The sequence below is a fragment of the Corvus kubaryi genome, unplaced genomic scaffold (assembly GCF_017639235.1).
Source record: "Corvus kubaryi isolate FWS band 111438036 unplaced genomic scaffold, C.kubaryi_AGA036_p1.0 137, whole genome shotgun sequence".
In the NCBI taxonomy this organism is placed as follows: domain Eukaryota; kingdom Metazoa; phylum Chordata; class Aves; order Passeriformes; family Corvidae; genus Corvus; species Corvus kubaryi.
Genome location: NW_024580671.1, coordinates 10,500,541 through 10,523,222, shown reverse-complemented (window position 1 = coordinate 10,523,222; position 22,682 = coordinate 10,500,541). Strand labels below are relative to the sequence as shown.

The 22,682-nt window shown below is 43.8% G+C and overlaps 1 protein-coding gene across 4 annotated transcripts in view; it reads left to right on the top strand.

Moving 5' to 3' along the window:
- RASSF3 (Ras association domain family member 3) overlaps positions 1–22,682 on the top strand; it is an 81,519-nt gene that overhangs the window by 34,843 nt on the left and 23,994 nt on the right. The window contains exon 1 of one of the 4 annotated variants that reach the window (XM_042017857.1): positions 2,326–2,349. The exons of the other annotated variants lie outside the window; for them this stretch is intronic. Within the exon in view, the coding sequence (XP_041873791.1) occupies positions 2,341–2,349 (9 nt within the window). The 5' untranslated portion in view covers positions 2,326–2,340. Of the gene's footprint in view, positions 1–2,325; positions 2,350–22,682 lie in introns of those variants that run through there. 4 annotated transcript variants of the gene reach the window in all.

Sequence of the window (22,682 nt, the reverse complement as noted above, 5' to 3'; positions counted from 1 at the left end):
GATTTGAATCCAAACTGTTGTTCCATTGTTCCACATGCTCCTGTGACTGAGGGGTGATAAGATGTGCCTTAATACAAATTATGAAGGATTTAAATAACTTACACATCATTCCAATAGAACAGAAGTTACATATTTAGAAGTATCCTTCTAAAGATCTTCTGTGTTTTCCCAGTCATGGGCAAGAGTGGTTAATAAAGTTATATCACAGGTTTTGTTTTATGGCTGCAGTTTGTGGGTTTGTCTACGCTGACAGCTGCTTTTGAACTGATTACGTGTTCACATGGTGGGAAGCTTATCTCAGGATGGGGGAACATGACTGTTTATATTGTGCTAAAAGGTTGATACGTGAAGTGAAACATCAAAGCAGTTTCACATGCTCTGAACTTTAAAACTCACAGTTAATTTAATTAAAAAATAATTAAAGGCACATTTTTCCCCACCCCTGAATGCAGACCCCAAATATTCTTCAAAGCATATTTGATTTTAATGATTTGGTGATTTCCTCCCTGAGGCTTTTTTTAACTTGCCACTGACATACAAAGATGTAGCTTTGAGTTGCAATGATAATAGACTATTAGTGCAGTAGGTGTTTGCCTCCTAAGACAGTACAGTGACATGTTCTGTGGAAATAGCCTAGTATTAAAAAAAAAAAAAATCATCAACCTAGTGGTTTTTCCTCTAGCAGCCAAAGTTCATGATACACTTCTTTTTTAGTGATTTATAGTTTAAACTAGCTCCTGAAGCAGCTTGGTGAAGTGCATGGTATGGAATGCTGGCATGCTACCCTTGCTTTTTCACTTTTTTCTTTTGTCTCCTCTCCTCCCCCTTGAATTCTAATGAAGGGTCCTGTTTTAAAATGAGTTAGATTTTAAATCAGCCTTTATGGCCAATGCTGGAAAAATCATGTATTATGTAATACAGATTTACTGCACTAAGTAGTTGTGAAGATGTTATGTGGAGGATATAGGATGGGAGCTCCATGCTACTTGTCTGGATTTAACAAGTAGTAAACTATATGTTTTCATCTTCAGAGATCTATCTGGAAGATAGAGTGGAAAAAAAACCTTTCAGAAGATATTTCACATTGGGTAGTGATTGTGTCAGAAACAAAAGGCAGCAGAGAGGAGTATTTTTTATTATAAGGATTGGTATTTTATGTTGTGGGTATGGGCATTACAGTGTGCTTAGGGCAGTCATTAGAAATGTGGTGCCATTCCCTGGATGTGGGAAGGAGCTGCGCTTTTTAGGTACTTGCAGAGGTCCTGAGTAATGTGCTCTGGGAGACCCTGCTTGAGTGGGGAGGTTGGACTAGATAATCTCCAGTGGTCCCTTCCAACCTTACCATTCCATGATTCTTCTCTGTCCCCTTGCTATGTGCTTCCATATGGACCTCACTACTGCCCTTCCATAGAATCCAACCTTTGTTCTGACTGTACCCAACAGACAAGTGAAAAAGTCTTAAATATGGTGGGGATGCCATGCTGAAACTGACCTGGAATTGGATCCCCTTCTCTTTCAGATGTGTAACACCAGAACATAACTTTCCTGGGCAGTGCTTGCTCTGTTCCCTCTTTGTTGTTCTCGTGGTTTCTGTGCAGGTCCATGGCTGCATGCACAGAAGGAAATCTTCTAACCTGCAATAGTAATTGGGTTGCTAATACATACAGGTAATCCATAAATAGTTCACAACTTCACCATACTTCACTTTTGGTGAAGCAGATGTTTGCAAAACATTTTGGTGAAACCATGATAAACTAAATGTCAAACGTAAATTGTTTTAAGATCTAAAAAGTCAAAACACAGGCCTAGTGCAACTTACAGCACTGGTTCTGTTTGGGTGTTTTGTAGAAGGGTGGCAAGTACAGCCAGGTTTCCAGTTTCCTAGATTTATCCTGTGACGCAAGGGGAACAAGTGATGTCTCACAAGGTAGAACAGAAAGGGATCATCACAAAGCTGTTCATCCTACCTCTGTTGGTCATGCCCTGTCATCTCAGCCATACACCTACAAGGTGGGTGCCACAGGTTGAAGGCTGTTTCAGTGTGGCTGCCATCACTTGAGCACAGGGTGTGGTTCCACTGAAGCTTCAGTTTAAGCTAATAAAGGTGGGTTTTTTTCAGATGCCTTCCTTGAATCAGATCTCTCTGTAATTGCAAGAGGAACAGCTCTGGTGCTGGAGCAGATGGAGGAGGAATGTGCAGATGAGGAAACTGACTGAGAGGGTGGGACCTCAAGAGGCTGGGCTTAGTTTGTGGAGTTGTGCTTTGGGAGAGAAAGCCTGAGCTGATGGTGCAGTGGAGATGCCTTAGAGTGTTTGGACAGATTTCTTAACTGGATAGACATGATACAGGTAGGCAGAAGGTTGAGAAGTCTGGGCTTTTTGGTTTTGTGTGGTTTTGGTTTGGCCTTTATTTTGTTGTTTGTTTTTATTCTTTTAATGAATAATGGTTCTGAGAGAAAGCAGTAGAACTTCTTGAATGGAAAATATGGTTTATGCTTTGGTATCTGACAGCAAGTAGTGCAGCAAATAGGATTGCAATGTAAACCTTGGATTTACTTGCACGTTCTTGATTTTCAAAATACATGCATTTGTGTATTTCTAGCTCTTTGTATTTTCTGTGGCTTTAGAATCCTCCCTTAATTGTTCCCTGTAACAGGTTTAACAGGCCAGCTCATCCATTTAGAGAATAAAGTTAAGGGCACTATTTTGAACATATTGAAATGTATTTTAAATGTTATGCCATACCAAAAGGTAACTGCACTCTTTCCTGTGCCTTGACCAGCTTCAGTCTCCAGCTGTTATAAGATTTTTCCGCTGCAAGCGTGAGCCTGTTAATGGAAATCAGGTGTCTTTTGCTTGTTGCCTTGCTTGCCAGTTTTGAGGGAAGGGGTTTATTAATCTGTTTGACAAATGTATCATCAGTATCTATTTTCATAATGCCACTTAATAAAAAGTTTCACAGCTGAAACTATCTGCCTGTGGTAATGGTTGCTGTAATCGACCTTTTGCCATGATTTTGTTTCGTTGTTTTGGGCTTTGCTGGTTATAGCATGAACAGTTACTGCTGTTTTCACAAGTGTAAATATGGGCAGCTTTTTGGACATAGCTGTTTGAGAGGAAGAAAGTTTCTTTCGCTGGATGGAAGACAAAAATGCAGGTGAAGAAGCCACAAGAAGGGAAGGAGGCAGCTGCTCTCGGCAGGAGGTCTTGCTCTGCCGGTGGACCACTGGAAGAAGAGAAGGCAGGCCTGTGCACTGCTTCTGCCTTTCTTTAATCACAGAATGGGGACATTCGATCATCCTTGACTTCTGACTGTTTAATAATTTAATTTGCTTGTTTTAGAAGGAGAAAAATCACCTGATTAGCTTCTGGACAAACTGGAAGGGCACATCATGATTTTTTTTTTCTCTTTTTTTTCTTTTTCTTTTTTCTTCTCTCCCACAAGACTGATGATAACAAGTAGGACAGAATTCAGATGAGTAAGGCACTAGTGTTGTCAGGATCATGGTAAATAGCAGAGCTATGTATGCTATTAATGTAAGAAAACTGTGAAGTTTAAAAATACGTAAAATGATACCTCATTACATGGGAGATTAGATCTATTTTTTTACCTTGGTTGTTTTTATTGTATTAGATACTAGATGTTCCCTCCCTTCCTTGTTCTCTTAGATCTTTCTCTTACAAATATGTGAATCTGCTTCAGGTACTTTGTTAAAACAAACATGAAACAAGTATGGACAGCTACCTGCAGACTGGGGAGCAGAAGGACCAAAACCTGACTGATATTGCCAAGACCTGAAAGCATTTGATGCTTCTTTGGAGGCAATCTCATTTTGTAATAGTCTCTGAACTTGGCCCTTAGATGAATACAGTATACTGGGACGCTGAGAAATCTGTGTACTTAGATTTGTGCATAATGAGTTTTGGTCTGCCAATTAGTAGTGTTTTTTAGGAAGTAATTGCTAAGTCTGTTTTGTTTTATTCTACTGAGAGCTGAAAAAGGAAGCCATTGGAGTCGAACAGCATGTGTGTGTCTAGCCCTCAGGAGACATGGAGTGTCCTAGTCAGGGTGAGGAGACCAGGTGACAATGCATGGCCTCTGTCTCTTCCTTCCCTGGCTCAAAGGTTCTCTGTGTGTAGCACCTAAGTGAGGCATTAGATCTCCTCTGAGCAAAGGGCTGATGTGAGCAGGTATAAGAACCCGTGTGAGTGCTCCAGCTCACCGGTGTGATGGAGTCTCTGCTCCCAGCGGGCTCTTCCCTCATGTCAGTGCTGTGTGCTGGCTTTGATGCAGGGTTCCTGCAGTGGCCTTGGGGAAAAGGCCCTTCTGCTCTCCAGAGACCTCTGCCATCACCTGGGTACAGGATAAGGCATCTGGGTGACCAAGCTGCCTGGAAAGAAAGGGAGGGCTCTGGGTCAGCTTCTGTGCAGGTGAAGGATGCTGGAGTAGGGAGGATGCTGGGCTGTGAGCCCTGTAGTTTGAGTATTTAATTCATTCCAGTTAGCAGTGCAGGAAGCTGGACAGCCAGCATGCTGGGCCCCTTATCCGAAGAGAGAGGAGTCCAGAGAGCTGAACGGCAAGGAGGATGTCTCAGGGAGCTTCTGCTGGCAACTGGAGTGGAGGTTTGCCCACATGCTGGGTGCTGTGGGTGACCTCAGTGGAGCTGGTGGCCAGGTGGAGGTGGTGGTCTGTATTGCAGCAGTGCAGGTGTTGGGTTGGTGGATGCTCTGAAGATGGTGACCCGATCTGAAAGGAATGATGAGTCTAGTCTGTGCTATACAAAGAGTGATGTTTATGATAGCAGCTTATGTATGAGGAAAGGTGTGCAGGGTGTTTTTGACATCTTTTCTTCCAGTGACTGTTTTGTTGTTTGTCAGGACTGGCTGGACTAGCTTTATGCTGATACCATCAACTTAACTTTTGTGTGTTCTTTTAAACCTCTTCCTTGGTGGCTGTGATGCCTGAAGAGGTCATAAAACAATACCTGGCTGGATACAAATGCTTTTCAGATGATTTTTATCACTACCACTTACCAGACATCTCTTAAGCAAGCCTATTTATAAGCATTGGTTTGTTGGGTAATTATTAACTGTAAATCCCTCCTGTTTGCTGCTTGGAGGCTTGAGGATAGTTGCTGATAGTAGATAGGTGGTTAAATATCCATGCAGAAGTCCAGCAACCACAGCCTAATACTAGTCCATTGACTTCCTTTGCAGTATTAGGTGGATATACTTAAGAGTTTGGATGTAGTTTAAAAGTGAAAGTCCTTTTGTCAGAGTGTAACTGTGCTGGAAATCTAACTGACTTTCTCCAACAGCCTTCAGGATGCTTTGGCTGTACTTCAGAGAACTTGTTTGGAAGTAAATGTAGAAAGCATCATTTTTTTCTCTTGAGTTAACACAACAGATAAATGAAGTATACAGTAAATATAACAGTATTTAAAATTTGGGTGTTGACAGACAGTGAAAGTGGGTGAGAGGCTGAAATTTGTAAAGTTGCTGTCCACTAATTGCACTTTTGTATCGCATGTTTGCCAGTAAAAAGAAAAAAGTGCATCATTTAGTTTTTGGCTAGAGAGGCAAACGCAGACCAGTTGCGTGGAAGTGTTTGCTCTGGCACCCTTCATTGCTTAAGAGAGTCTTTGCTTATGACTTGAATTCTGGGAAAGTATCCAAGCCCTATGCAGGCTGAAGTGCTTATCTCTTGAGTGTTTTCTTTTCTTTTGCACAACAGAATACACAGACCTGCTTAGCAAATGCAGACCTACTTAGCAAATGCCCATGCAATTACAGCTCTGTGTCCCATTTCAAATTCTCCTCCTGCCCTGCCAACGCTATGCATTTAAAGGTCTTGTTCTTCAGTTCCAGTTTGTTCTTTTCCCTTGAACCTTGATAGTGTCTCTTTTTTCCCTCTTAGTTTGAAAATTTTCTTAGTTAATCTTATGGCTTATTTTCAAGGTGACCTGTCATCTTACATTCATCTCTGGAGGAAAAATTAATTTTGCGAGCAAACCAAGTTGTCTTCTGTTTTTATTTGAATAGTTGCACAATTAACATGAGTGCATGAAGAATCTTTGCTTTTGCATCCATGTTACTGATGTCAGCTACTGAGGCTGCTATGAGAGTGGTGTTTGTGAAACTCTTGAACTCCTTTTTCATTGCTGTGGGAGAGTCATGTTGGCATAAAAGATCTGTGGTGTTTATGCAGAGCCCCTGGCTGGTGCCTGGGGTGGCTGAAAGCTCTTTGTGCATGGCACAAGTAGAAACATGAGTGGCAGAATTACGAGTGGGTTTGTGCTGTCTCTCAATGTAGTACGTAGCTGTTTCAAAATCAGTTGTTGCTGTGGAGGAGGTATAGCTTAACACAAAACCTTTTCTGACTTGCTGCTTGTGGTAGGATCTCAAAACTGTCCTGGCTACTTTTTAGCTAATTTTTAGCTCTGTTTCCTGCAGGAGTGACGCTTCCATTCCCTCTCTTAAGCTTAAATAATGTGTTGACTAGAGCTCACAAAGGTCTGGAAGCAAGCAGGTATTGAAGGTTCTACCAGTCTTTAGCTAAGCTCTAAGAAGGATTTGCAGAGGAACAAACCCTGCTGGTGCTCCAGCCAGAAGGTCAGCAAATGCCATTTGAGACATCAGGACAACAGCTCAAAAGACAAGTTGTACAATTCATACAAGAGAACAACTTGAAACACAACTTGCCTCTTTGGAGGCATCCATGTGGAAGTGTCATGTAGTTTAGTTCACAAGTAGGTTGTATGCAAGATCAAGGCAAATGGGCCTTTATTAGTTCCTTTGCATGCAAACCACTTGGGGGTTTCTTGTTGCCTTTCCAGAGGCTACTGGAAGAATTTTCAGTATTGAGTGGAGCTGATGCTGTCCCTGACCTTGGGTCATTTGAATCAGAAAATGTTTTTAGAACAGCCTTGCTTTTTTAGAACAAAGGAGGACTGGGAAGTTTTGAAAAGTTGGATAAATAACAGTGTGTTTTTATGGCCTGTAGCAGCCTGGACTCTTCATGGCAGGGAGTATAGCAGGAGCTTTGTTCCGCATTTCTGTCTTGGCTCTCCCTCTGGCATTGGTGGCACTCTCTGAGTTGCTCAGTGTAGGGAAGGGGAAATGGGTTGTGTCCACTTCTGCTGACTGTGGCTGTGTTGTCAGTTCTGTGTGTTTATCTAGAGAACAGTCAACATCTTAAGTGTGTTTACTCTCTTACACAGTGTTTGGCATAGTTCAGTTTGCCCTAGACAGTCCAGGGGCTGCTGAGTTAGAGAAGGCAATCTGCTTTTGTCTCATAACAGTGGAGAGCTGTGAATGCTCCAGTAAAGGAGACTTTGTATTACCTTTTCCCTGGACTTTTGTGTATGTACTGCAGTACAGAGGTTATCCCATTATCCCCTTTCCCTTTGGAGTTGTGGATACTTGAGCATCCTTCCCATCCCCCAGTTCTGCCTTTCAGTGCTTCCTCTTCTGGAATAAAGTGCTGCAGGACTTCCTTCAAAGGGCTTTTTTAGCTGGGAAGCTCCTGAGGTAGCTGTGCTCAGCAGCGGGCCTGTTCAGGATTCTGGCAGGATTATGAATGCGTGCTTTCCCCTAACCGTTCTTATCATGAGACACAGATAAAAATGGACAGATGCATCTTTAATGCATTTATAAGCCTCAGTGGATTTGGCTTTCTTTTAAAGCAGGCATCTGGCTTTGCATTTTGTACTTTGTTTTCCCTTGGTTACTTGAAAATCCCTGTGTGGTCCATCCTGACTCTCACCTTTTGCAGATATTTATTGGAGATGATTTCCAATGATGAGTGGGATTTAGGAATGTTTTTTATAAGTGATGTGGCTTATTTCTGCAGAACTAATATTCTGGAACAGCTTAAATCTGTCATTGGTACACTAAACAACCCAAGATAACTTTTGTGAAAAATCTACTTCTAGATCCATTCTGCGTTATATGGCAGAGACTGAAGGGCTCTTCAACAGTCTAGTTCCCTCCAGATGAGGCAAACACTGGAAAATCTTTTATTAGGAAAAGCAGATCAAATATGTCTTCATACTGATCACATCTGTGTTTTTTAGAATAAAGCAAAGGGAATGGCATGTTTTGGTCTTTGCAATTCTCTGACCTGAATAAGTTTGTTTGTGGTGTTTTGGGTTTGTGTTTTTTTTCCTTAACCAACAGATGATTTAAGAGGGACAGGGTTGAGAACTTCGTGGTTTCTAAGCAAAACATTCTTCCATTTGATACAATCTTTTGTATTTTGAAACGGGAAAAAAAAGTTTTCATTTTACAGTTCATGTAGGACATAGGATTTAGTCATACATGATAAGCACTATATGTCGTTATTGTAAGCAGCTGATTACATGTCTTATTTGGAACATGCAAATGACTCTGGCCTTAGCAGCAAGTTGATAGGAAGCATGTTAAATTCTTACCTTACTCTTAATTGTACTCTGGGATGTCAAACTGATAGGCTGTTGAGGAAAGCTGGAATATTTGTAGTTTTAGTAAAAATACCTTAAAGCAGGAAAATAGTTTTGAATAACAGATTATTCAGGTTTGTCATCTGAAGGCTAAATTTCAGTGTCTTTTGGATGTCTGCCTTTTATAGAGATGCTTCCTTTCCCCCTGAGGATGTCTTGCTTCCTTGCCTCATCTCAGTAGCTGCATAACATGACTTTCATGCTTTGAAGAAAGATGGTTCATTCTGCAGGGTGGATTATAAGCAAGTGATTTATAAGGAAATCATGAAGCACAGTAGGAAACTTTTTAAACATTAAGTCTGATTAGAAGTATTAATAAAGGAAACAGTTCTTCATAATGCAGAAGTGATGCCTAAGGAAGGACAGCGTGACATTTACAGTTCTGTAATTTTAAAATGGTTTCTGGATAAACTTTTCCCATTATTTGTTTCCAGTAGCCATTGTTTTTATTAATAGTCAACTACTGGACATGAGAGATTTGCATTTACGTTAATTAAATGTATATCCTTCTAACTGAGTGTGAAGATTTTGGCATGCATGAAACTTATCTCAGTGACCCTGTAATATCATAAAGGGCACAATGATTTGCGTCATTCCAAGTAGCATTTTCCCATGCTAATTCTCTTCACTACAGGCCCTGACTCAAAATTTGAATGGTGCTTTATCTAATAAACCTCACAGCTGTGCCTTGCTTTAGAGCCGACAGTTCATTTGGGGTGCAGAGGAAATGTATCATCTGACTGAAGAACTGTTACAGTCTAGAGTGGGCAAAACCACACAGGCTTGACTCTGCTCTGGCACAGAGGTAACCTGTGAGGTCCATTAGCTCCCAGTGGAAAAAAATTCGGCTGGGGATGGGGGCTTGCCGAGTTTAAAGGCACACTGTGAATTTCTAAGGCTGGCTGTTTGCTTAGGTGTGCCTAATGGCTCTGGCATCAATATTACAATTCCTTCTACAGTTTTTTGCTTGCAGTTCTGGAAAAGACTGTCCATGCACAGGGGCTGTTGCAGTCAAGGTACTCTTCCATTATTATTTGGGCTCTTGGGCTGTTTCCTGTTGATGAGGCAAGCATCTGCAGTCTTGGTGTCATACTTTCCTACTAGATCTGCTCTTTAAGGCCTTCAATCTCACCAAAATGAAGAATAAAATAAAAATAGGTAGAAAGAAAATTTGCATGTGTAGTTAATTTGATTCACTTTTTCAAATAGCTTCACTGGTCGTAAACAAATCTTCTTTCAAAACCCATGTTAATACTCCTGAAGTCTGGGTTTCTTCTAGATCTGATGGGTCCAGAGCCTTAGATTTGAACTTGTACATACTGAGTTTTTGCCTACACTATTTACTCAGGCTGCATTTTGAACACTTCTCCAGTGGGGGAGGGGAGACTCTTTTATGAGTAAGGCAATGTAAAGGATTCCAACAAAGACTAGGGCATGTTATCTCGAGGTTTGCATAGAAATGCCTTTAATTTCTTGCATTTAAGAAGCAACCAACCCAAACCCTAGGAAACTTGTTAATAGAGCATCTGGCATGCATGGTGTGAGTGAGTCAGGAAGTTGTTGACTGAGTAGAGCAGCTTGAAGCTGCTGGAGAAAAATCTTAGGGTACTCTGTGTATTGCCTCCTGTACTGCATTCACCTTGTTTTGCTAGCTTAGTTCTTCTGGAGTTAGTTTCCTGACACAGCAGTGAGCTGAGTTTCACTCACCAAGGGTTTGTTGGAAATGCTGAGAGCCAGGGAAGGAGGTGAGACCCCACAGCTGTTAGGGAAGGGAAGTACTCCATTTGTCCTTGAGAGCAGCAAGTTGCTGGGTTGTGTCACACCTAGGAAAACCTAACACTCATGTTTGACCAAGTCTGGGTGATAATGCTGTGGTGTTTGCTCCCTAGAGCAAATAAAAGCTATTAGGACTATTGTGCGACATGAATTGATGGCTGTGTTGCCCAGTTTAACGTGTGTTCCGTCTGTCCCTTGCTTAAGCTGATACAGCCTTTGGTGGGGCTGTAGTGTGTGAGATCGGAGAATTCCAGTTCCATGACTCATCTAGGAAAAAAGACGGAGTGAGGCTGTTTGAGTACAGTGTGCCAGCAGAAAAGAATCTATCTCTGTTTGGAGCTTTAACCTTGCCAGTCAAGATGCCTGGGATTTGAGAAGGCTGACTGGCGTGTGGAGAGTTTTGCAGTGCACAGACAAAGAGCCACTGCACTGTGGCTCTTTGCAGTGACGTGTGCTGCAGGGGTGCCTTGGTGTTTGAGGAGGAGCCAGTTGAGGTTCAGCAGAATTTATGGGCAGTAGCTTGGTACTAGCTGTGTCAGAACACAGGGAGCTTGCGTGGGGGTTTTCTGCATCATACCATTCACTTGTGAAGGGTGCTTGTGCTTGCCTCTCTTCTAATTATTCTCCCAGCTCCCCACAGCAGATGATTGACTAGCCAATGATGGTTTTTTAAAATAAATGCCTTTCTTTGATGGTGATTTAAAGTGACACACTACACCATGAAGTGCCACCTACTGCTCATAAGTCTTGAGCATTAAGAAAATACATGGTAGCTACAATTCTAAGTTACTTGCTGTTGGGAAATCTAAAACTGGATGCACAGGCTTCAAGTCTGAAGATGTTATCTGTCTTGTGGAGAGATCTAATAAAGAGTGTCTTTTTTCCAGAACTACCTTTCATTGTTAGTCTGAATTAATATTATAGTGCATAACTAATAGGTTCTTTGATGCATTTTGTCATCTCATAAACAAGTCTTGTAAGTGCTCTCCATCTTTTCTCTTGGTTAGAGGACACTTCCTTCAGCTTTGTTAAATTGGCAATAGATGACGTGTCAAAAGTGGCAGAAAAATTTATCTTTTTTATTTTAAAGCAAAAAAAATTTAGGTAAAGCTACCATGTAATCTTTTCCTATATTCATATCTCACTTTTGCTGCTGCAAATGGAAGCTAATTTTTGTTGAAGTCTAACCATTTATTGCTTAGTACTTAGAAAACACTTAGGCAGGTAAACTGCTCTATTCAGAAGTAATTTGTAAATGTACTGAATCTGTCTGCCAAAGCTTAAATGCCTTTTGAGAAAAACCAAATATGCAGTGATACCAAGCTTGCAGCAAGTGATGAGGGATGTTTTGTTTTCTGTGTTATTGCAGACATACCATAGTATTAAATGTAAAGACAAGACTAATCATTAATTTTTAAATTCATAGTTCTTTTGGACTTTATTGTGCAAATAAGTTTTGTTGTTACTGGTTTGATTGATATGGAAAGAATTAAAGGACTTTTTTCTTTAATGCAACTGACAGCTCTTTGCCCTACACCTTCAGAATACTTGATGATGACTGCAAACACTTGACATCTTTGAAAATCAGACTTCAAACTCTTGAAGTTTGGAAAAACCTTTCAATCTCCTGACCTGTTAAATGTGATACTGAAATGAAAGGTAGTTTGGAAAAAGACTCGAGGTCTGTAAGCCTCAAATTTGGCACTACATTTAGCTTACTTTTACATAAACACTTCCTAAAATGGCTTAGCTGTTGTGACAGGTACTTTTACAGAAAAAAAAACCCAGGACTTGACAATGGTGCTTCCCTAGAAGTTTGCTTTACATGTAGCAATAGGAGCAACCTTGCCTTTTGACTTAGGCTTTAATATGAATTTAGTCAGTGACACCCAGCACCTTCCTCCCAGACATGCAGTGGGTGCAGCGATGGCTGCCTCCTGATACATGAGAACATTTGGTGCATTAAAGTGCACATCTGTAGGAAAAGAACTGTCTTTCCCTGTCCTTTTTAACATGCATTTTAAATCCCTTTAACTTTTTTAACTGTTGAAAAGTAAAGTGCTGCTTCCTTTTTCCTTGGCATTCACAGTGAGTAGAGACAGGCTGATCTTAATTATTAGTTAGCAGCAACCAACATTGCTCCTCTTTTTGGTACCTCTAGATCACCAAACTGCACTGCCTCCATTGCTTTTTCTTACTTACTTTATTGTATGACCAAGGAAGCTATACTACTTAACTCACAAATCTGCTGACTAGTTGCAGTTGGCTCCTTATCTCCATTTCCTTTTTTGCTTGCTATGTAGTGTGAATAGTATCCTTAGGGAAAGGAGGAATTAAAGTGATGTTTGTGCGGGCCAGGCTGCTATAGCTTACCTTCATCTGTGCCCTCTGAGAGTGGCCCAGGAAAGGCAGGAAGACAGCACCTGCTGCAGGGAGATCAAATCACGTTTGTTGTACTAAACCAGATGTAGGGTAAACTGTAAACCAAGGCTGAGCCTTCCTGGGCGTGGTATTGACTTCTGGAAAGCTGGAAGTCAGAAGTGTAGCAGTCTGTTTCCTGGCCTTCTAAAGCAAATCCTTAATCGGAACTGAGGAGAAGTATCTGTATGTCCTGGACTATTGAACATTTATACTGGGATTCAATATAAATGGCTTCCCAACTGCTTCTCCAAAGTGTTTCCTCCCTGGGCATGGAGGCTGTGGTGATGTGACCTTACTAGGACACAGTTTTGTTTGTCATGGTGAGCCATTGCCATGTCCAAAGAGCACCCTGGTTCTGAGGCGTTTGTGGTGCAGGGAAGTGCTCATGATGTAGGAACAGTGACTGTGTTTGCCTTCCACTAGTGGTGTGCATCTGTTTTTGATTCCTCTTCCCCAACCCTACCTTAGCTGGTTTTTTTTGCTCCCTGTGATGACTTCTGCTTGCACATCTCCTGGGTGCAGCAGGATTCCCTTTTCCACCATGGTTTGGGTACTCACTCCTATGGCTTTTCCAGGCTGTTATACTGACTCAGCCTGGGTTGGGTGGGTGTCTGCAGCTCAAGCCTTTAATCTCCTCCCTGCTCTACTACTTACTTTTCTTTGATCTCTCCTAGAGCCATTTCTTTCCTTTGTCAGATACCACAGCTACTAACCTACTCTCCATGCAGGTACTTAGAGCCCTCAGTATTTACTCTCCGTAGCTGTTTCCTTCCCCAAATGCCAATGTTTGTTTTAATCTCAATGGGATAGGTCAGATGATCATCTGCACTTTCTTCCTAACCCACTCTAGTTTGGTACAACTATCTAATTTACATTTATCAAGTCTGTGCCTTTCAGAAGGTCTGTGTAGGAGGCCACTGTGTTTTTTCAACCAGATGAATTTGCCGGAGCCCGCACCCGTAGTGTCAGTGCAGCCGCATCACAGGTTGAGACACCCACACTTGGGCTTCCCCAGGTGTGCTCAGAGCAGGTGGGCGCTGAGCCAGTTTCTCTGTGGATGGCTGTGAGCTGTCCTTCCGAGGTTTGCTGGCAAAAACAAGATGGGACATGAGAAGCCTTTCATGCAGGGAGGCTGTCAAAGGGACTTCCACTCCCTTCCTGCCGCGGGAGTGGAGGGGTGTTCTGAATTCCTCATCCATTTCTTTCTGTAGCTGCCCTCACTGGGGTGGTTTTTAAGTTTACCCTGACCCCAGGCAGTATATACTGCCCTTCTGATCTGCTGGCAGCTGCTCGCAGCAGCCCTAACCTGATGTGTAGCCTGCTCTTTACTTCACAAAAAATTAATGTTCCATTATCTATGTCTCCATGCATGCCTCAGCCCAAGGGTTTTCTAACAGAAAGTTGTAACATCAGGGTAGTAGCAGAATTTACAAAGTGTTGAGAGAAACTCATTGACTTCAGGTAAAATGGAAGACACTTGTCTTTATCTTCTAATTCCCTGGGCTGTAGCTGTGCTGTAGCTGTGTGTTGGTGCTACTCAGGGCAGAATTCTCTGAATCTTACAAGAGAGGCCAGTGTGAGGAGCAGCATTGCCTCAGGGGATTGTATGGTTTAAAATACACCCCTGCTATAAATGGAAACAGATGGTGGTGGGATTCTTTGAGGTGGATTTTTATTCAAACATGACTTTCAAACAGCTATCCTACCCCGCTCCCCACCACCCCCTCTGATCCCTTATCAGTGCAAATTTTTGGAAAAGGTGTGAAAATGAACACGGGAAGGTTGACTTTGGTTTTTGTTTTGCAGCTGCAAGGAAAACACTGTAGGACCTTTAGTGTCCTTTTTCAGTGGTGCCAGACATAGTTCTTTGTCTTCTACCAGTGCTACTCTGCATATTACTCAGATTAGGGACATGTAAGCAGGTGTGCAAGTGGAGTTGTACAGTCTCTCTGTGTATTTTTAATGCATACCATATTTGTTGAAGGGTTGCCTGGCACACTGGGTTTGGTCCCCCCGTACCCAGGAACATGGAAGCTGTTCTATTAGTTTCCAGCCGCTAATTTTTCATTTGCTTGGGGAGGGCATCCTGTTATGTTGACTTCCATACAGTATCTGATTACCCCATGAAATGTGAATGTGGTCTTGAACTCTTTACCAGATACCCTATCTGCTCACATTTTTCTTTATTATCCTTTTAAGTGGTTTTGTTGTTGTTCATGTTTTTTTTTTTAGTTTTATTTAATATCCTTTGCAGCAAGATAGATGGTAGTTCAACTGATTTTTCTTTTAGTTACTCTTTACTTGGTATCCCTACTTAGATTAGATCATACATATTATGGGTTTTACTTCCCAGGTTTTCCCTTATTTCTTTGTCTGCCTATATTCAGGTGGAAATGGAAACGGTGCCCTTTTTTGGTAGGTTTTTTTTTTCAATTTTGTCCTTTATAGCAGGCTGTTAATGCTTACTGCAATTGAAAGGCAGGTATTACAAAATAGGGGTCTCTGTCCTCAAAGACTGTAAACAGAGGGGGTATTTTTTTTTTTTTTCTTTTGCCCTGGCCAGATAGATTAGTTCTCATGTGCCTTAAGTGTGTAGGATTTGCAGATCACTCTTGACCTGTCAAAATGAAAGCCAGCTGTAAAAATTTGATATCTGTCTTGTGGGTTGAAACAAGAGCTGGATTCTCTAAAGTTTGTCCTGCTGTTTGGAATGCCAGGCTTTCTTTGTGAGAATTGAAATTTCTGTGGCAGATTTTTTTTCCCCCTCAGTTGAGACCCTGAACAGCTACTCTCTGCAGTGTCTTCTGTATGTGTGGTGGGTTGCATACTTCCTCCAAGATGGGGCAGCAGAAAACTTGTATTCCTGCTTTTCATGTGGGCTTCAAATAGAGCTCTGAAATAAGCTGAGGGTGTTGTTAATACTAAAACACTGCCTTCAGATTCAAGACTTGTGCTTGAAAGGTGCAAGTTGAACAAGTGAGAGAAGAGTGTTATGGTCTTGCTAAACTTGAGGTAGCTCCCATCTTGTCAGGTGGCTGGACAGTGCACTAACGTGCTGAGATACAACAGAGGAGAGCATTACTAACAAGGAGAAAGCAATTACTGTGTTTCGATTGGAAGCAGCAATGTAAGTGATAACTAAAATATCTAAAGCAAGAAAATGTTTCAAAGACCATTTGTACAAAGACCTAAATAAATTCTTCCCCAAGAGAGGAGCTCTTGAAAAAAGTCTTTTTTGTTACCTATGCTGCAGTCTATTTTAATAAGAAAGTAAGCAAGAAAACATGATTCCTTTTTGCAATATTTCGTCTGTTCATGAGCTTATTTTTCCATGCAGGTTCAACTTCCACATCTTTTAGTTTATCATAAATCTTGTGAAAATAAATAGTTGTTTAGCAGAATTCTTGTCAAGGTATAAGTGTGTGTGTGTGTGTATATATATATGCATGCCAAGGGTTAGTATTATAAAGTTAAGTGTAACTGTTTTATTTGAAAACATGTCATTGTCCTTAAGTGTAAAGTCTTGTCATAGACTTCATAGATACTTAATGAATCCTAGGTCTGTGGTACTCCAATTCTGGATTGTGCTTTCTAGGTAATAAAATAATTCTTTTATAAACGACCACATTAAAGTGTTTGTGTGTTTATTTTTAAAAACACACAAACTTGATAGCTAAGTTTGGAAAAGCCAGTGTTATTATTCCTGCTTGTCTCTCTGGGTTAAGTTAAAATTTTTAATTACATTATCATTTGCCAGCATCCCTCCCACATACTCTCTGCCTCATCAGCACACAGAATATATGCTGCTAATCTTGATGAGTCTTTCCCCTTCTCCTTATTGTGGAATATGTGGCATAAGGCCATAAATTCCCTGCATGGTACTCAAAGCTTGCTTTAAAAGGAGAATTAATCATTTCAGCAGGGATTTTTTTTTTTTACTATGATATTTCACAAATGTTTGTGAATGTGCCTGTCCTGGGTTGCAGTGTATTCTATTACCATCCTCAGGAGCCGTTGAAACCAGGTGGGGCAGTGTTTCCTTGCCTCCTCCCCCCAGACTATCTTTCTGTTAATTGCCCATCATTGTCCTGCCCCCTGACTCAGAGATAACTCCCTCCGGACTATCTCCTGTTAATGAGCCTAATCAACACTTTGCCTCATGACTCATTACCCCATTGTGAGATGCTCCACCCAGAGGGAGGAACCAAGCATCCCATCGTGGATATAATCTGAGGCTGAACACCAGAGACACCGGCTTCCCACTGGATTTCCAGAGGACAGGAGCTACACAGCCACCATTGGACTTCCTGAGGAAGAGCAGACTGTTTTACTACAGGATCACTGCTTCAGAGGACTGCAGCCACCATTCTACCAGACTGCTACCACCACCCTGCCTAACAGGGTGTCAGGTTGTACCTTGACTCTGTCAGTTTGACAGTGTTTTCTTTTACCTTTTTTTTCCCCTTTTCTTTAATTTCCATTAAATTGTTATTCTGACTTAGTGCCTCCCACTGGTTTGTTTTCAAACTAGTACATAATTTGGCGCCCAATGTGGGGCTTGCTCTGAGGAAAAGTCAGAATTACAATTTTGTATAAACAGAAATCTATTCACCATGGTGCTCAGCTGGTCTGCATGGGTACTGTATCTTGCTCTCTATATTTTTCCTCACATGGGGAACTACCTGCCTGTTGTATTACTCCTGTTAAAACCAGGGAATGGTATGAGAATTGCTTTATTGGTTTATTATGTCTATAGCATAATAACCTGCGAGGCGATGAATACCATTCGGAATATATACTCAATTTTGTTTGGCTGTCCTAGTCTGGGCTCCTATGTCTGGGACCTCTTCAACAATCACAGCCAGCCCCTGGTGGGAGGAGTAGAGAGTGGTTTCTTCCAGCCTTTCAGGCCAGGCACAGCAGTTTTTGAAAAAATTGAGTTCCCTCTGGATGTTAAGGATGGTATAATCTTCTTGTCAGTTCTGTTCTCTTTTTTCTCTATGGCCTGCATTGTGTACACCATGCTTAGAAACAAAACACTACTTAGTGTGGTGCAACGTCTGCTTGAGGAGGAGGTAAAAAGGAGCAAAGCAGCAAATACCATGTCTACACAGACTGTCACACAGAAAGGAGCCAAAAGCAAAGCAACCGCATCCATGTCTACGCAGACTGACTCAGAGGAGAAAGGAACCAAAAGCACTGTCAGCGTCCCCATGCAAACCATCACGGAACCAGAACAGCCTAAACCGATTGCAGTTGCCCCCGTGCAGAAGAAGAAATCAAAAAGCAAATCAGTCCGCATAGTGACTGACGAGGATGCAGCAGGACCTTCGCACCCAGCAGAAGAGGCAGAGCCAGAGATCATCACTCGGTCGCTATCCCTGGGTGAGCTGCGAGACCTGCGGAGGGAATTCACCCGCCAGACGAACGAGTCTATCCTGACCTGGCTGCTCCGCATCTGGGGCGCTGCAGCCAATGACACCATTCTGGACGGAAGTGAGGCCAGGCAACTGGGATCTCTGTCCCGGGATGTGGTCATTGACCAGGGGATCGGGAGAACCCAAGAAACCCTCAGCCTCTGGCGGCGACTGCTTACAAGTGTAAGGGACAGGTACCTTTGTAAAGAAGACCTCCAGGTGCACCAAGGAAAATGGAGCACAATGGAACAAGGTATCCGGTGCCTGAGGGAATTGGCTGTGCTGGAGATCATTTTCTCAGAAGATGAGAGATTTCCTAAGAGCCCAGATGGTGTCCAGTGCACGTCACAGATGTGGTTGAGGTTCGCACGCCTTGGACCAGAGCTATACTCCCGTTACCTGGCAACGCTGCAATGGAGGGAAGGCGAGGACAGGGTGGGCGTCTTGGTGAACAAACTGAGGATTTACGAGGACACCGTCACAGCCCCGTCTCGCACCCATGTCTCATCCGTGGAAGCAAGTCTTTTGGCTGAGCAAGTCCGGAGCTTGATTGAAGAAGGCCATCAGAAATTGAAAAAGGAACTTAAGGAAGAGATTTACCAGATCTCACCAGAACCAACAAGAGTCTCTGCCATTAGGAGCCGGCGACCCCCAACCAGGGAGAGAGGATACACCCCACAAGGTAATCTCTGGTTTTTCCTTCAGGAACATGGAGAAGACATGAGTAAGTGGGATGGAAAACCCACCTCCTCCTTAGCAGCTCGGGTATGTGAACTAAAAAGAGGGGCAACTACCACAAGAAGCGCATCTAGAGTCAATGCTGCTCCGGTCTCCCGCACACAGAACTCCAGACGGTACCGGAATGATAATATGACCGATCCTCTTGAAGGGACCTCAGGAACGTATTCACCGGAAGGGAGCAACATGCAACATGACCAGGAATAGAGGGGCCCTGCCTCTAGCCAGGTAGAGGAAAGGGAGAATCGGGTCTTTTGGACTGTGTGGGTCCGATGGCCTGGCACATCTGACCCACAAAGATACACGGCTTTGGTTGACACCGGTGCTCAATGTACTCTGATGCCATCAAGGTATGTGGGAGCAGAACCCATTTCTATTTCTGGGGTGACAGGAGGATCCCAGCAGCTGACTGTACTGGAAGCTGAAGTGAGTTTAACTGGGAACGAGTGGCAGAAACACCCCATCGTGACTGGCCCGGAGGCCCCGTGCATTCTCGGCATAGACTATCTCAGAAATGGATATTTCAAGGACCCAAAAGGACATCGTTGGGCTTTTGGTATAGCTGCTGTGGAGACAGAAGATATCAGACAACTGAGTACATTGCCTGGCCTCTCAGATGACCCCTCTGCCGTGGGACTGCTAAGAGTTGCAGAACAACAGGTGCCAATCGCCACAGCAACAGTGCACCGCCGGCAATACCGCACCGACAGAGACTCTGTGGTTCCCATCCATGAGATGATTCACAAACTGGAGAGCCAAGGGGTGGTCAGCAAGGTCCATTCACCTTTCAACAGCCCTATATGGCCAGTGCGTAAATCCAGTGGAGAATGGAGGCTGACGGTGGACTACCGTGGCCTGAATGAGGTCACGCCACCATTGAGCGCCGCTGTGCCGGACATGTTGGAACTTCAGTACGAGCTGGAGTCCAAAGCAGCGAAGTGGTACGCCACTATTGACATTGCCAATGCCTTCTTCTCCATTCCTTTGGCAGCAGAATGCAGGCCCCAGTTTGCTTTTACCTGGAAGGGTGTGCAATACACCTGGAACCGACTGCCCCAGGGGTGGAAGCACAGTCCCACCATTTGCCACGGACTGATCCAGACTGCATTGGAAAAGGGTGAGGCTCCAGAACATCTGCAATACATCGATGACATCATCGTGTGGGGAAACACAGCAAAGGAAGTGTTTGAGAAAGGAGAGAAAATCATCCAGATTCTCCTGGAAGCTGGCTTTGCCATCAAAAGGAGCAAAGTCAAGGGACCTGCCCAAGAGATCCAGTTCCTGGGAGTAAAGTGGCAAGATGGACGACGTCGGATTCCCACCGAGGTCATCAATAAGATCACTGCGATGTCTCCACCAACCAGCAAGAAGGAAACACAAGCTTTCCTAGGTGCCATAGGTTTCTGGAGGATGCACATTCCCGAGTACAGCCAGATCGTGAGCCCTCTCTACCTGGTTACCCGCAAGAAGAATGATTTCCACTGGGGCCCCGAACAGCAGCAAGCCTTTGCCCAGATCAAGCAGGAAATCGCTCATGCGGTAGCCCTTGGCCCAGTCAGGACAGGACCAGAGGTAAAGAATGTGCTCTACTCTGCAGCCGGGAACAATGGTCTGTCCTGGAGCCTTTGGCAGAAGGTGCCTGGTGAGACTCGTGGCCGACCACTGGGATTCTGGAGCCGAAGCTACAGAGGGTCTGAAGCCAACTACACTCCCACAGAGAAGGAAATCTTGGCAGCCTATGAAGGAGTCCAAGCTGCCTCAGAGGTAATTGGCACTGAAGCACAGTTGCTTCTGGCACCCCGACTACCGGTGCTGGGTTGGATGTTCAAGGGAAAGGTTCCTTCCACACATCATGCCACCGACACCACATGGAGCAAGTGGATCGCCCTCATCACACAGCGTGCCCGTATTGGAAACCCGAATCGCCCTGGGATTCTAGAAATTATAACAAACTGGCCTGAAGGTGAGACTTTTGGATTATCCTCTGAAGAAGAGGAAGAGCAAGTGACTCGTGCTGAGGAAGCCCCACCATACAATGAGCTACCGGAGACTGAAAGATGTTATGCCCTCTTCACTGATGGTTCCTGCCGAATTGTAGGCGCTAATCGAAAGTGGAAAGCTGCAGTATGGAGCCCCACACGACGAGTTGCACAAGCTACCGAGGGACAAGGTGGATCGAGTCAGGTTGCAGAGCTTAAAGCCGTCCAGCTGGCTTTGGATATTGCTGAACGAGAGAAGTGGCCGAGGCTCTATCTCTACACCGACTCATGGATGGTAGCTAATGCTCTGTGGGGATGGCTGGATCGCTGGAGAAAGGCCAACTGGCAGCGCAGAGGGAAACCCATCTGGGCCGCTGAGATTTGGCAGGACATCGCCGCCCGAGTAGAGAAGCTGACCGTGAAGGTTCGACACGTGGATGCGCACGTACCCAAGAGTCGGGCTAATGAAGAGCATCGCAACAACGAGCAGGTGGACCGAGCTGCCAAGGTGAAAGTATCACAGGTGGATCTGGACTGGCAGCACAAGGGAGAATTATTCCTAGCTCGTTGGGCCCATGATGCCTCTGGTCATCAGGGGAGAGATGCAACATACCGATGGGCCCATGACCGAGGGGTGGACCTTTCCATGGACAGCATCTCACAGGTCATCCACAGTTGTGAGACCTGTGCTGCAATCAAACAGGCCAAGCGGGTGAAGCCTCTGTGGTATGGTGGACGATGGTCAAAGTACAGGTATGGTGAAGCCTGGCAAGTTGACTACATCACCCTTCCCCAAACCCGCCAAGGCAAGCACTACGTGTTGACCATGGTTGAAGCAACCACTGGATGGCTGGAGACCTACCCTGTGCCTCATGCTACAGCCCGGAACACCATCCTGGGCCTGGAAAAGCAAGTCCTGTGGAGACATGGCACCCCTGATAGGATCGAATCAGACAACGGGACTCATTTTAAGAACAGCCTCATCAACACCTGGGCCAGAGAACACGGTATCGAATGGATATATCATATTCCTTATCATGCACCAGCTGCTGGAAAAGTTGAACGCTGCAATGGACTACTTAAAACTACCCTAAAGGCACTTGGTGGGGGGACCTTCAAAAATTGGGAAGTGAACTTAGCAAAGGCCACCTGGATAGTCAATACCCGAGGGTCCATCAATCGAGCTGGTGCTGCCGAGTCTGAACCCTTGCACACAGTGGATGGAGATAGAGTCCCTGTGGTACACCTGAGAGGTATTTTAGGAAAGACTGTTTGGATTAATCCCACCTCAGGCAAAGACAAACCCATCCGTGGGATTGTCTTTGCTCAAGGACCTGGTTGCACTTGGTGGGTAATGCAGAAAGATGGGGAAACCCGTTGTGTACTACAAGGAGACCTAATCTTAGGTGAGAACGGTGTGTAGGTTTCACTGTGTATATATATATATATATATGTATGTGTGTTTTAGAGTTTAAGAAGGTATTGGTTTGGGATAATGTAGATGGTAATAGAATAAGGGGTGGATAATGTCCTGGGTTGCAGTGTATTCTATTACCATCCTCAGGAGCCGTTGAAACCAGGTGGGGCAGTGTTTCCTTGCCTCCTCCCCCCAGACTATCTTTCTGTTAATTGCCCATCATTGTCCTGCCCCCTGACTCAGAGATAACTCCCTCCGGACTATCTCTTGTTAATGAGCCTAATCAACACTTTGCCTCATGACTCATTACCCCATTGTGAGATGCTCCGCCCAGAGGGAGGAACCAAGCATCCCATCGTGGATATAATCTGAGGCTGAACACCAGAGACACCGGCTTCCCACTGGATTTCCAGAGGACAGGAGCTACACAGCCACCATTGGACTTCCTGAGGAA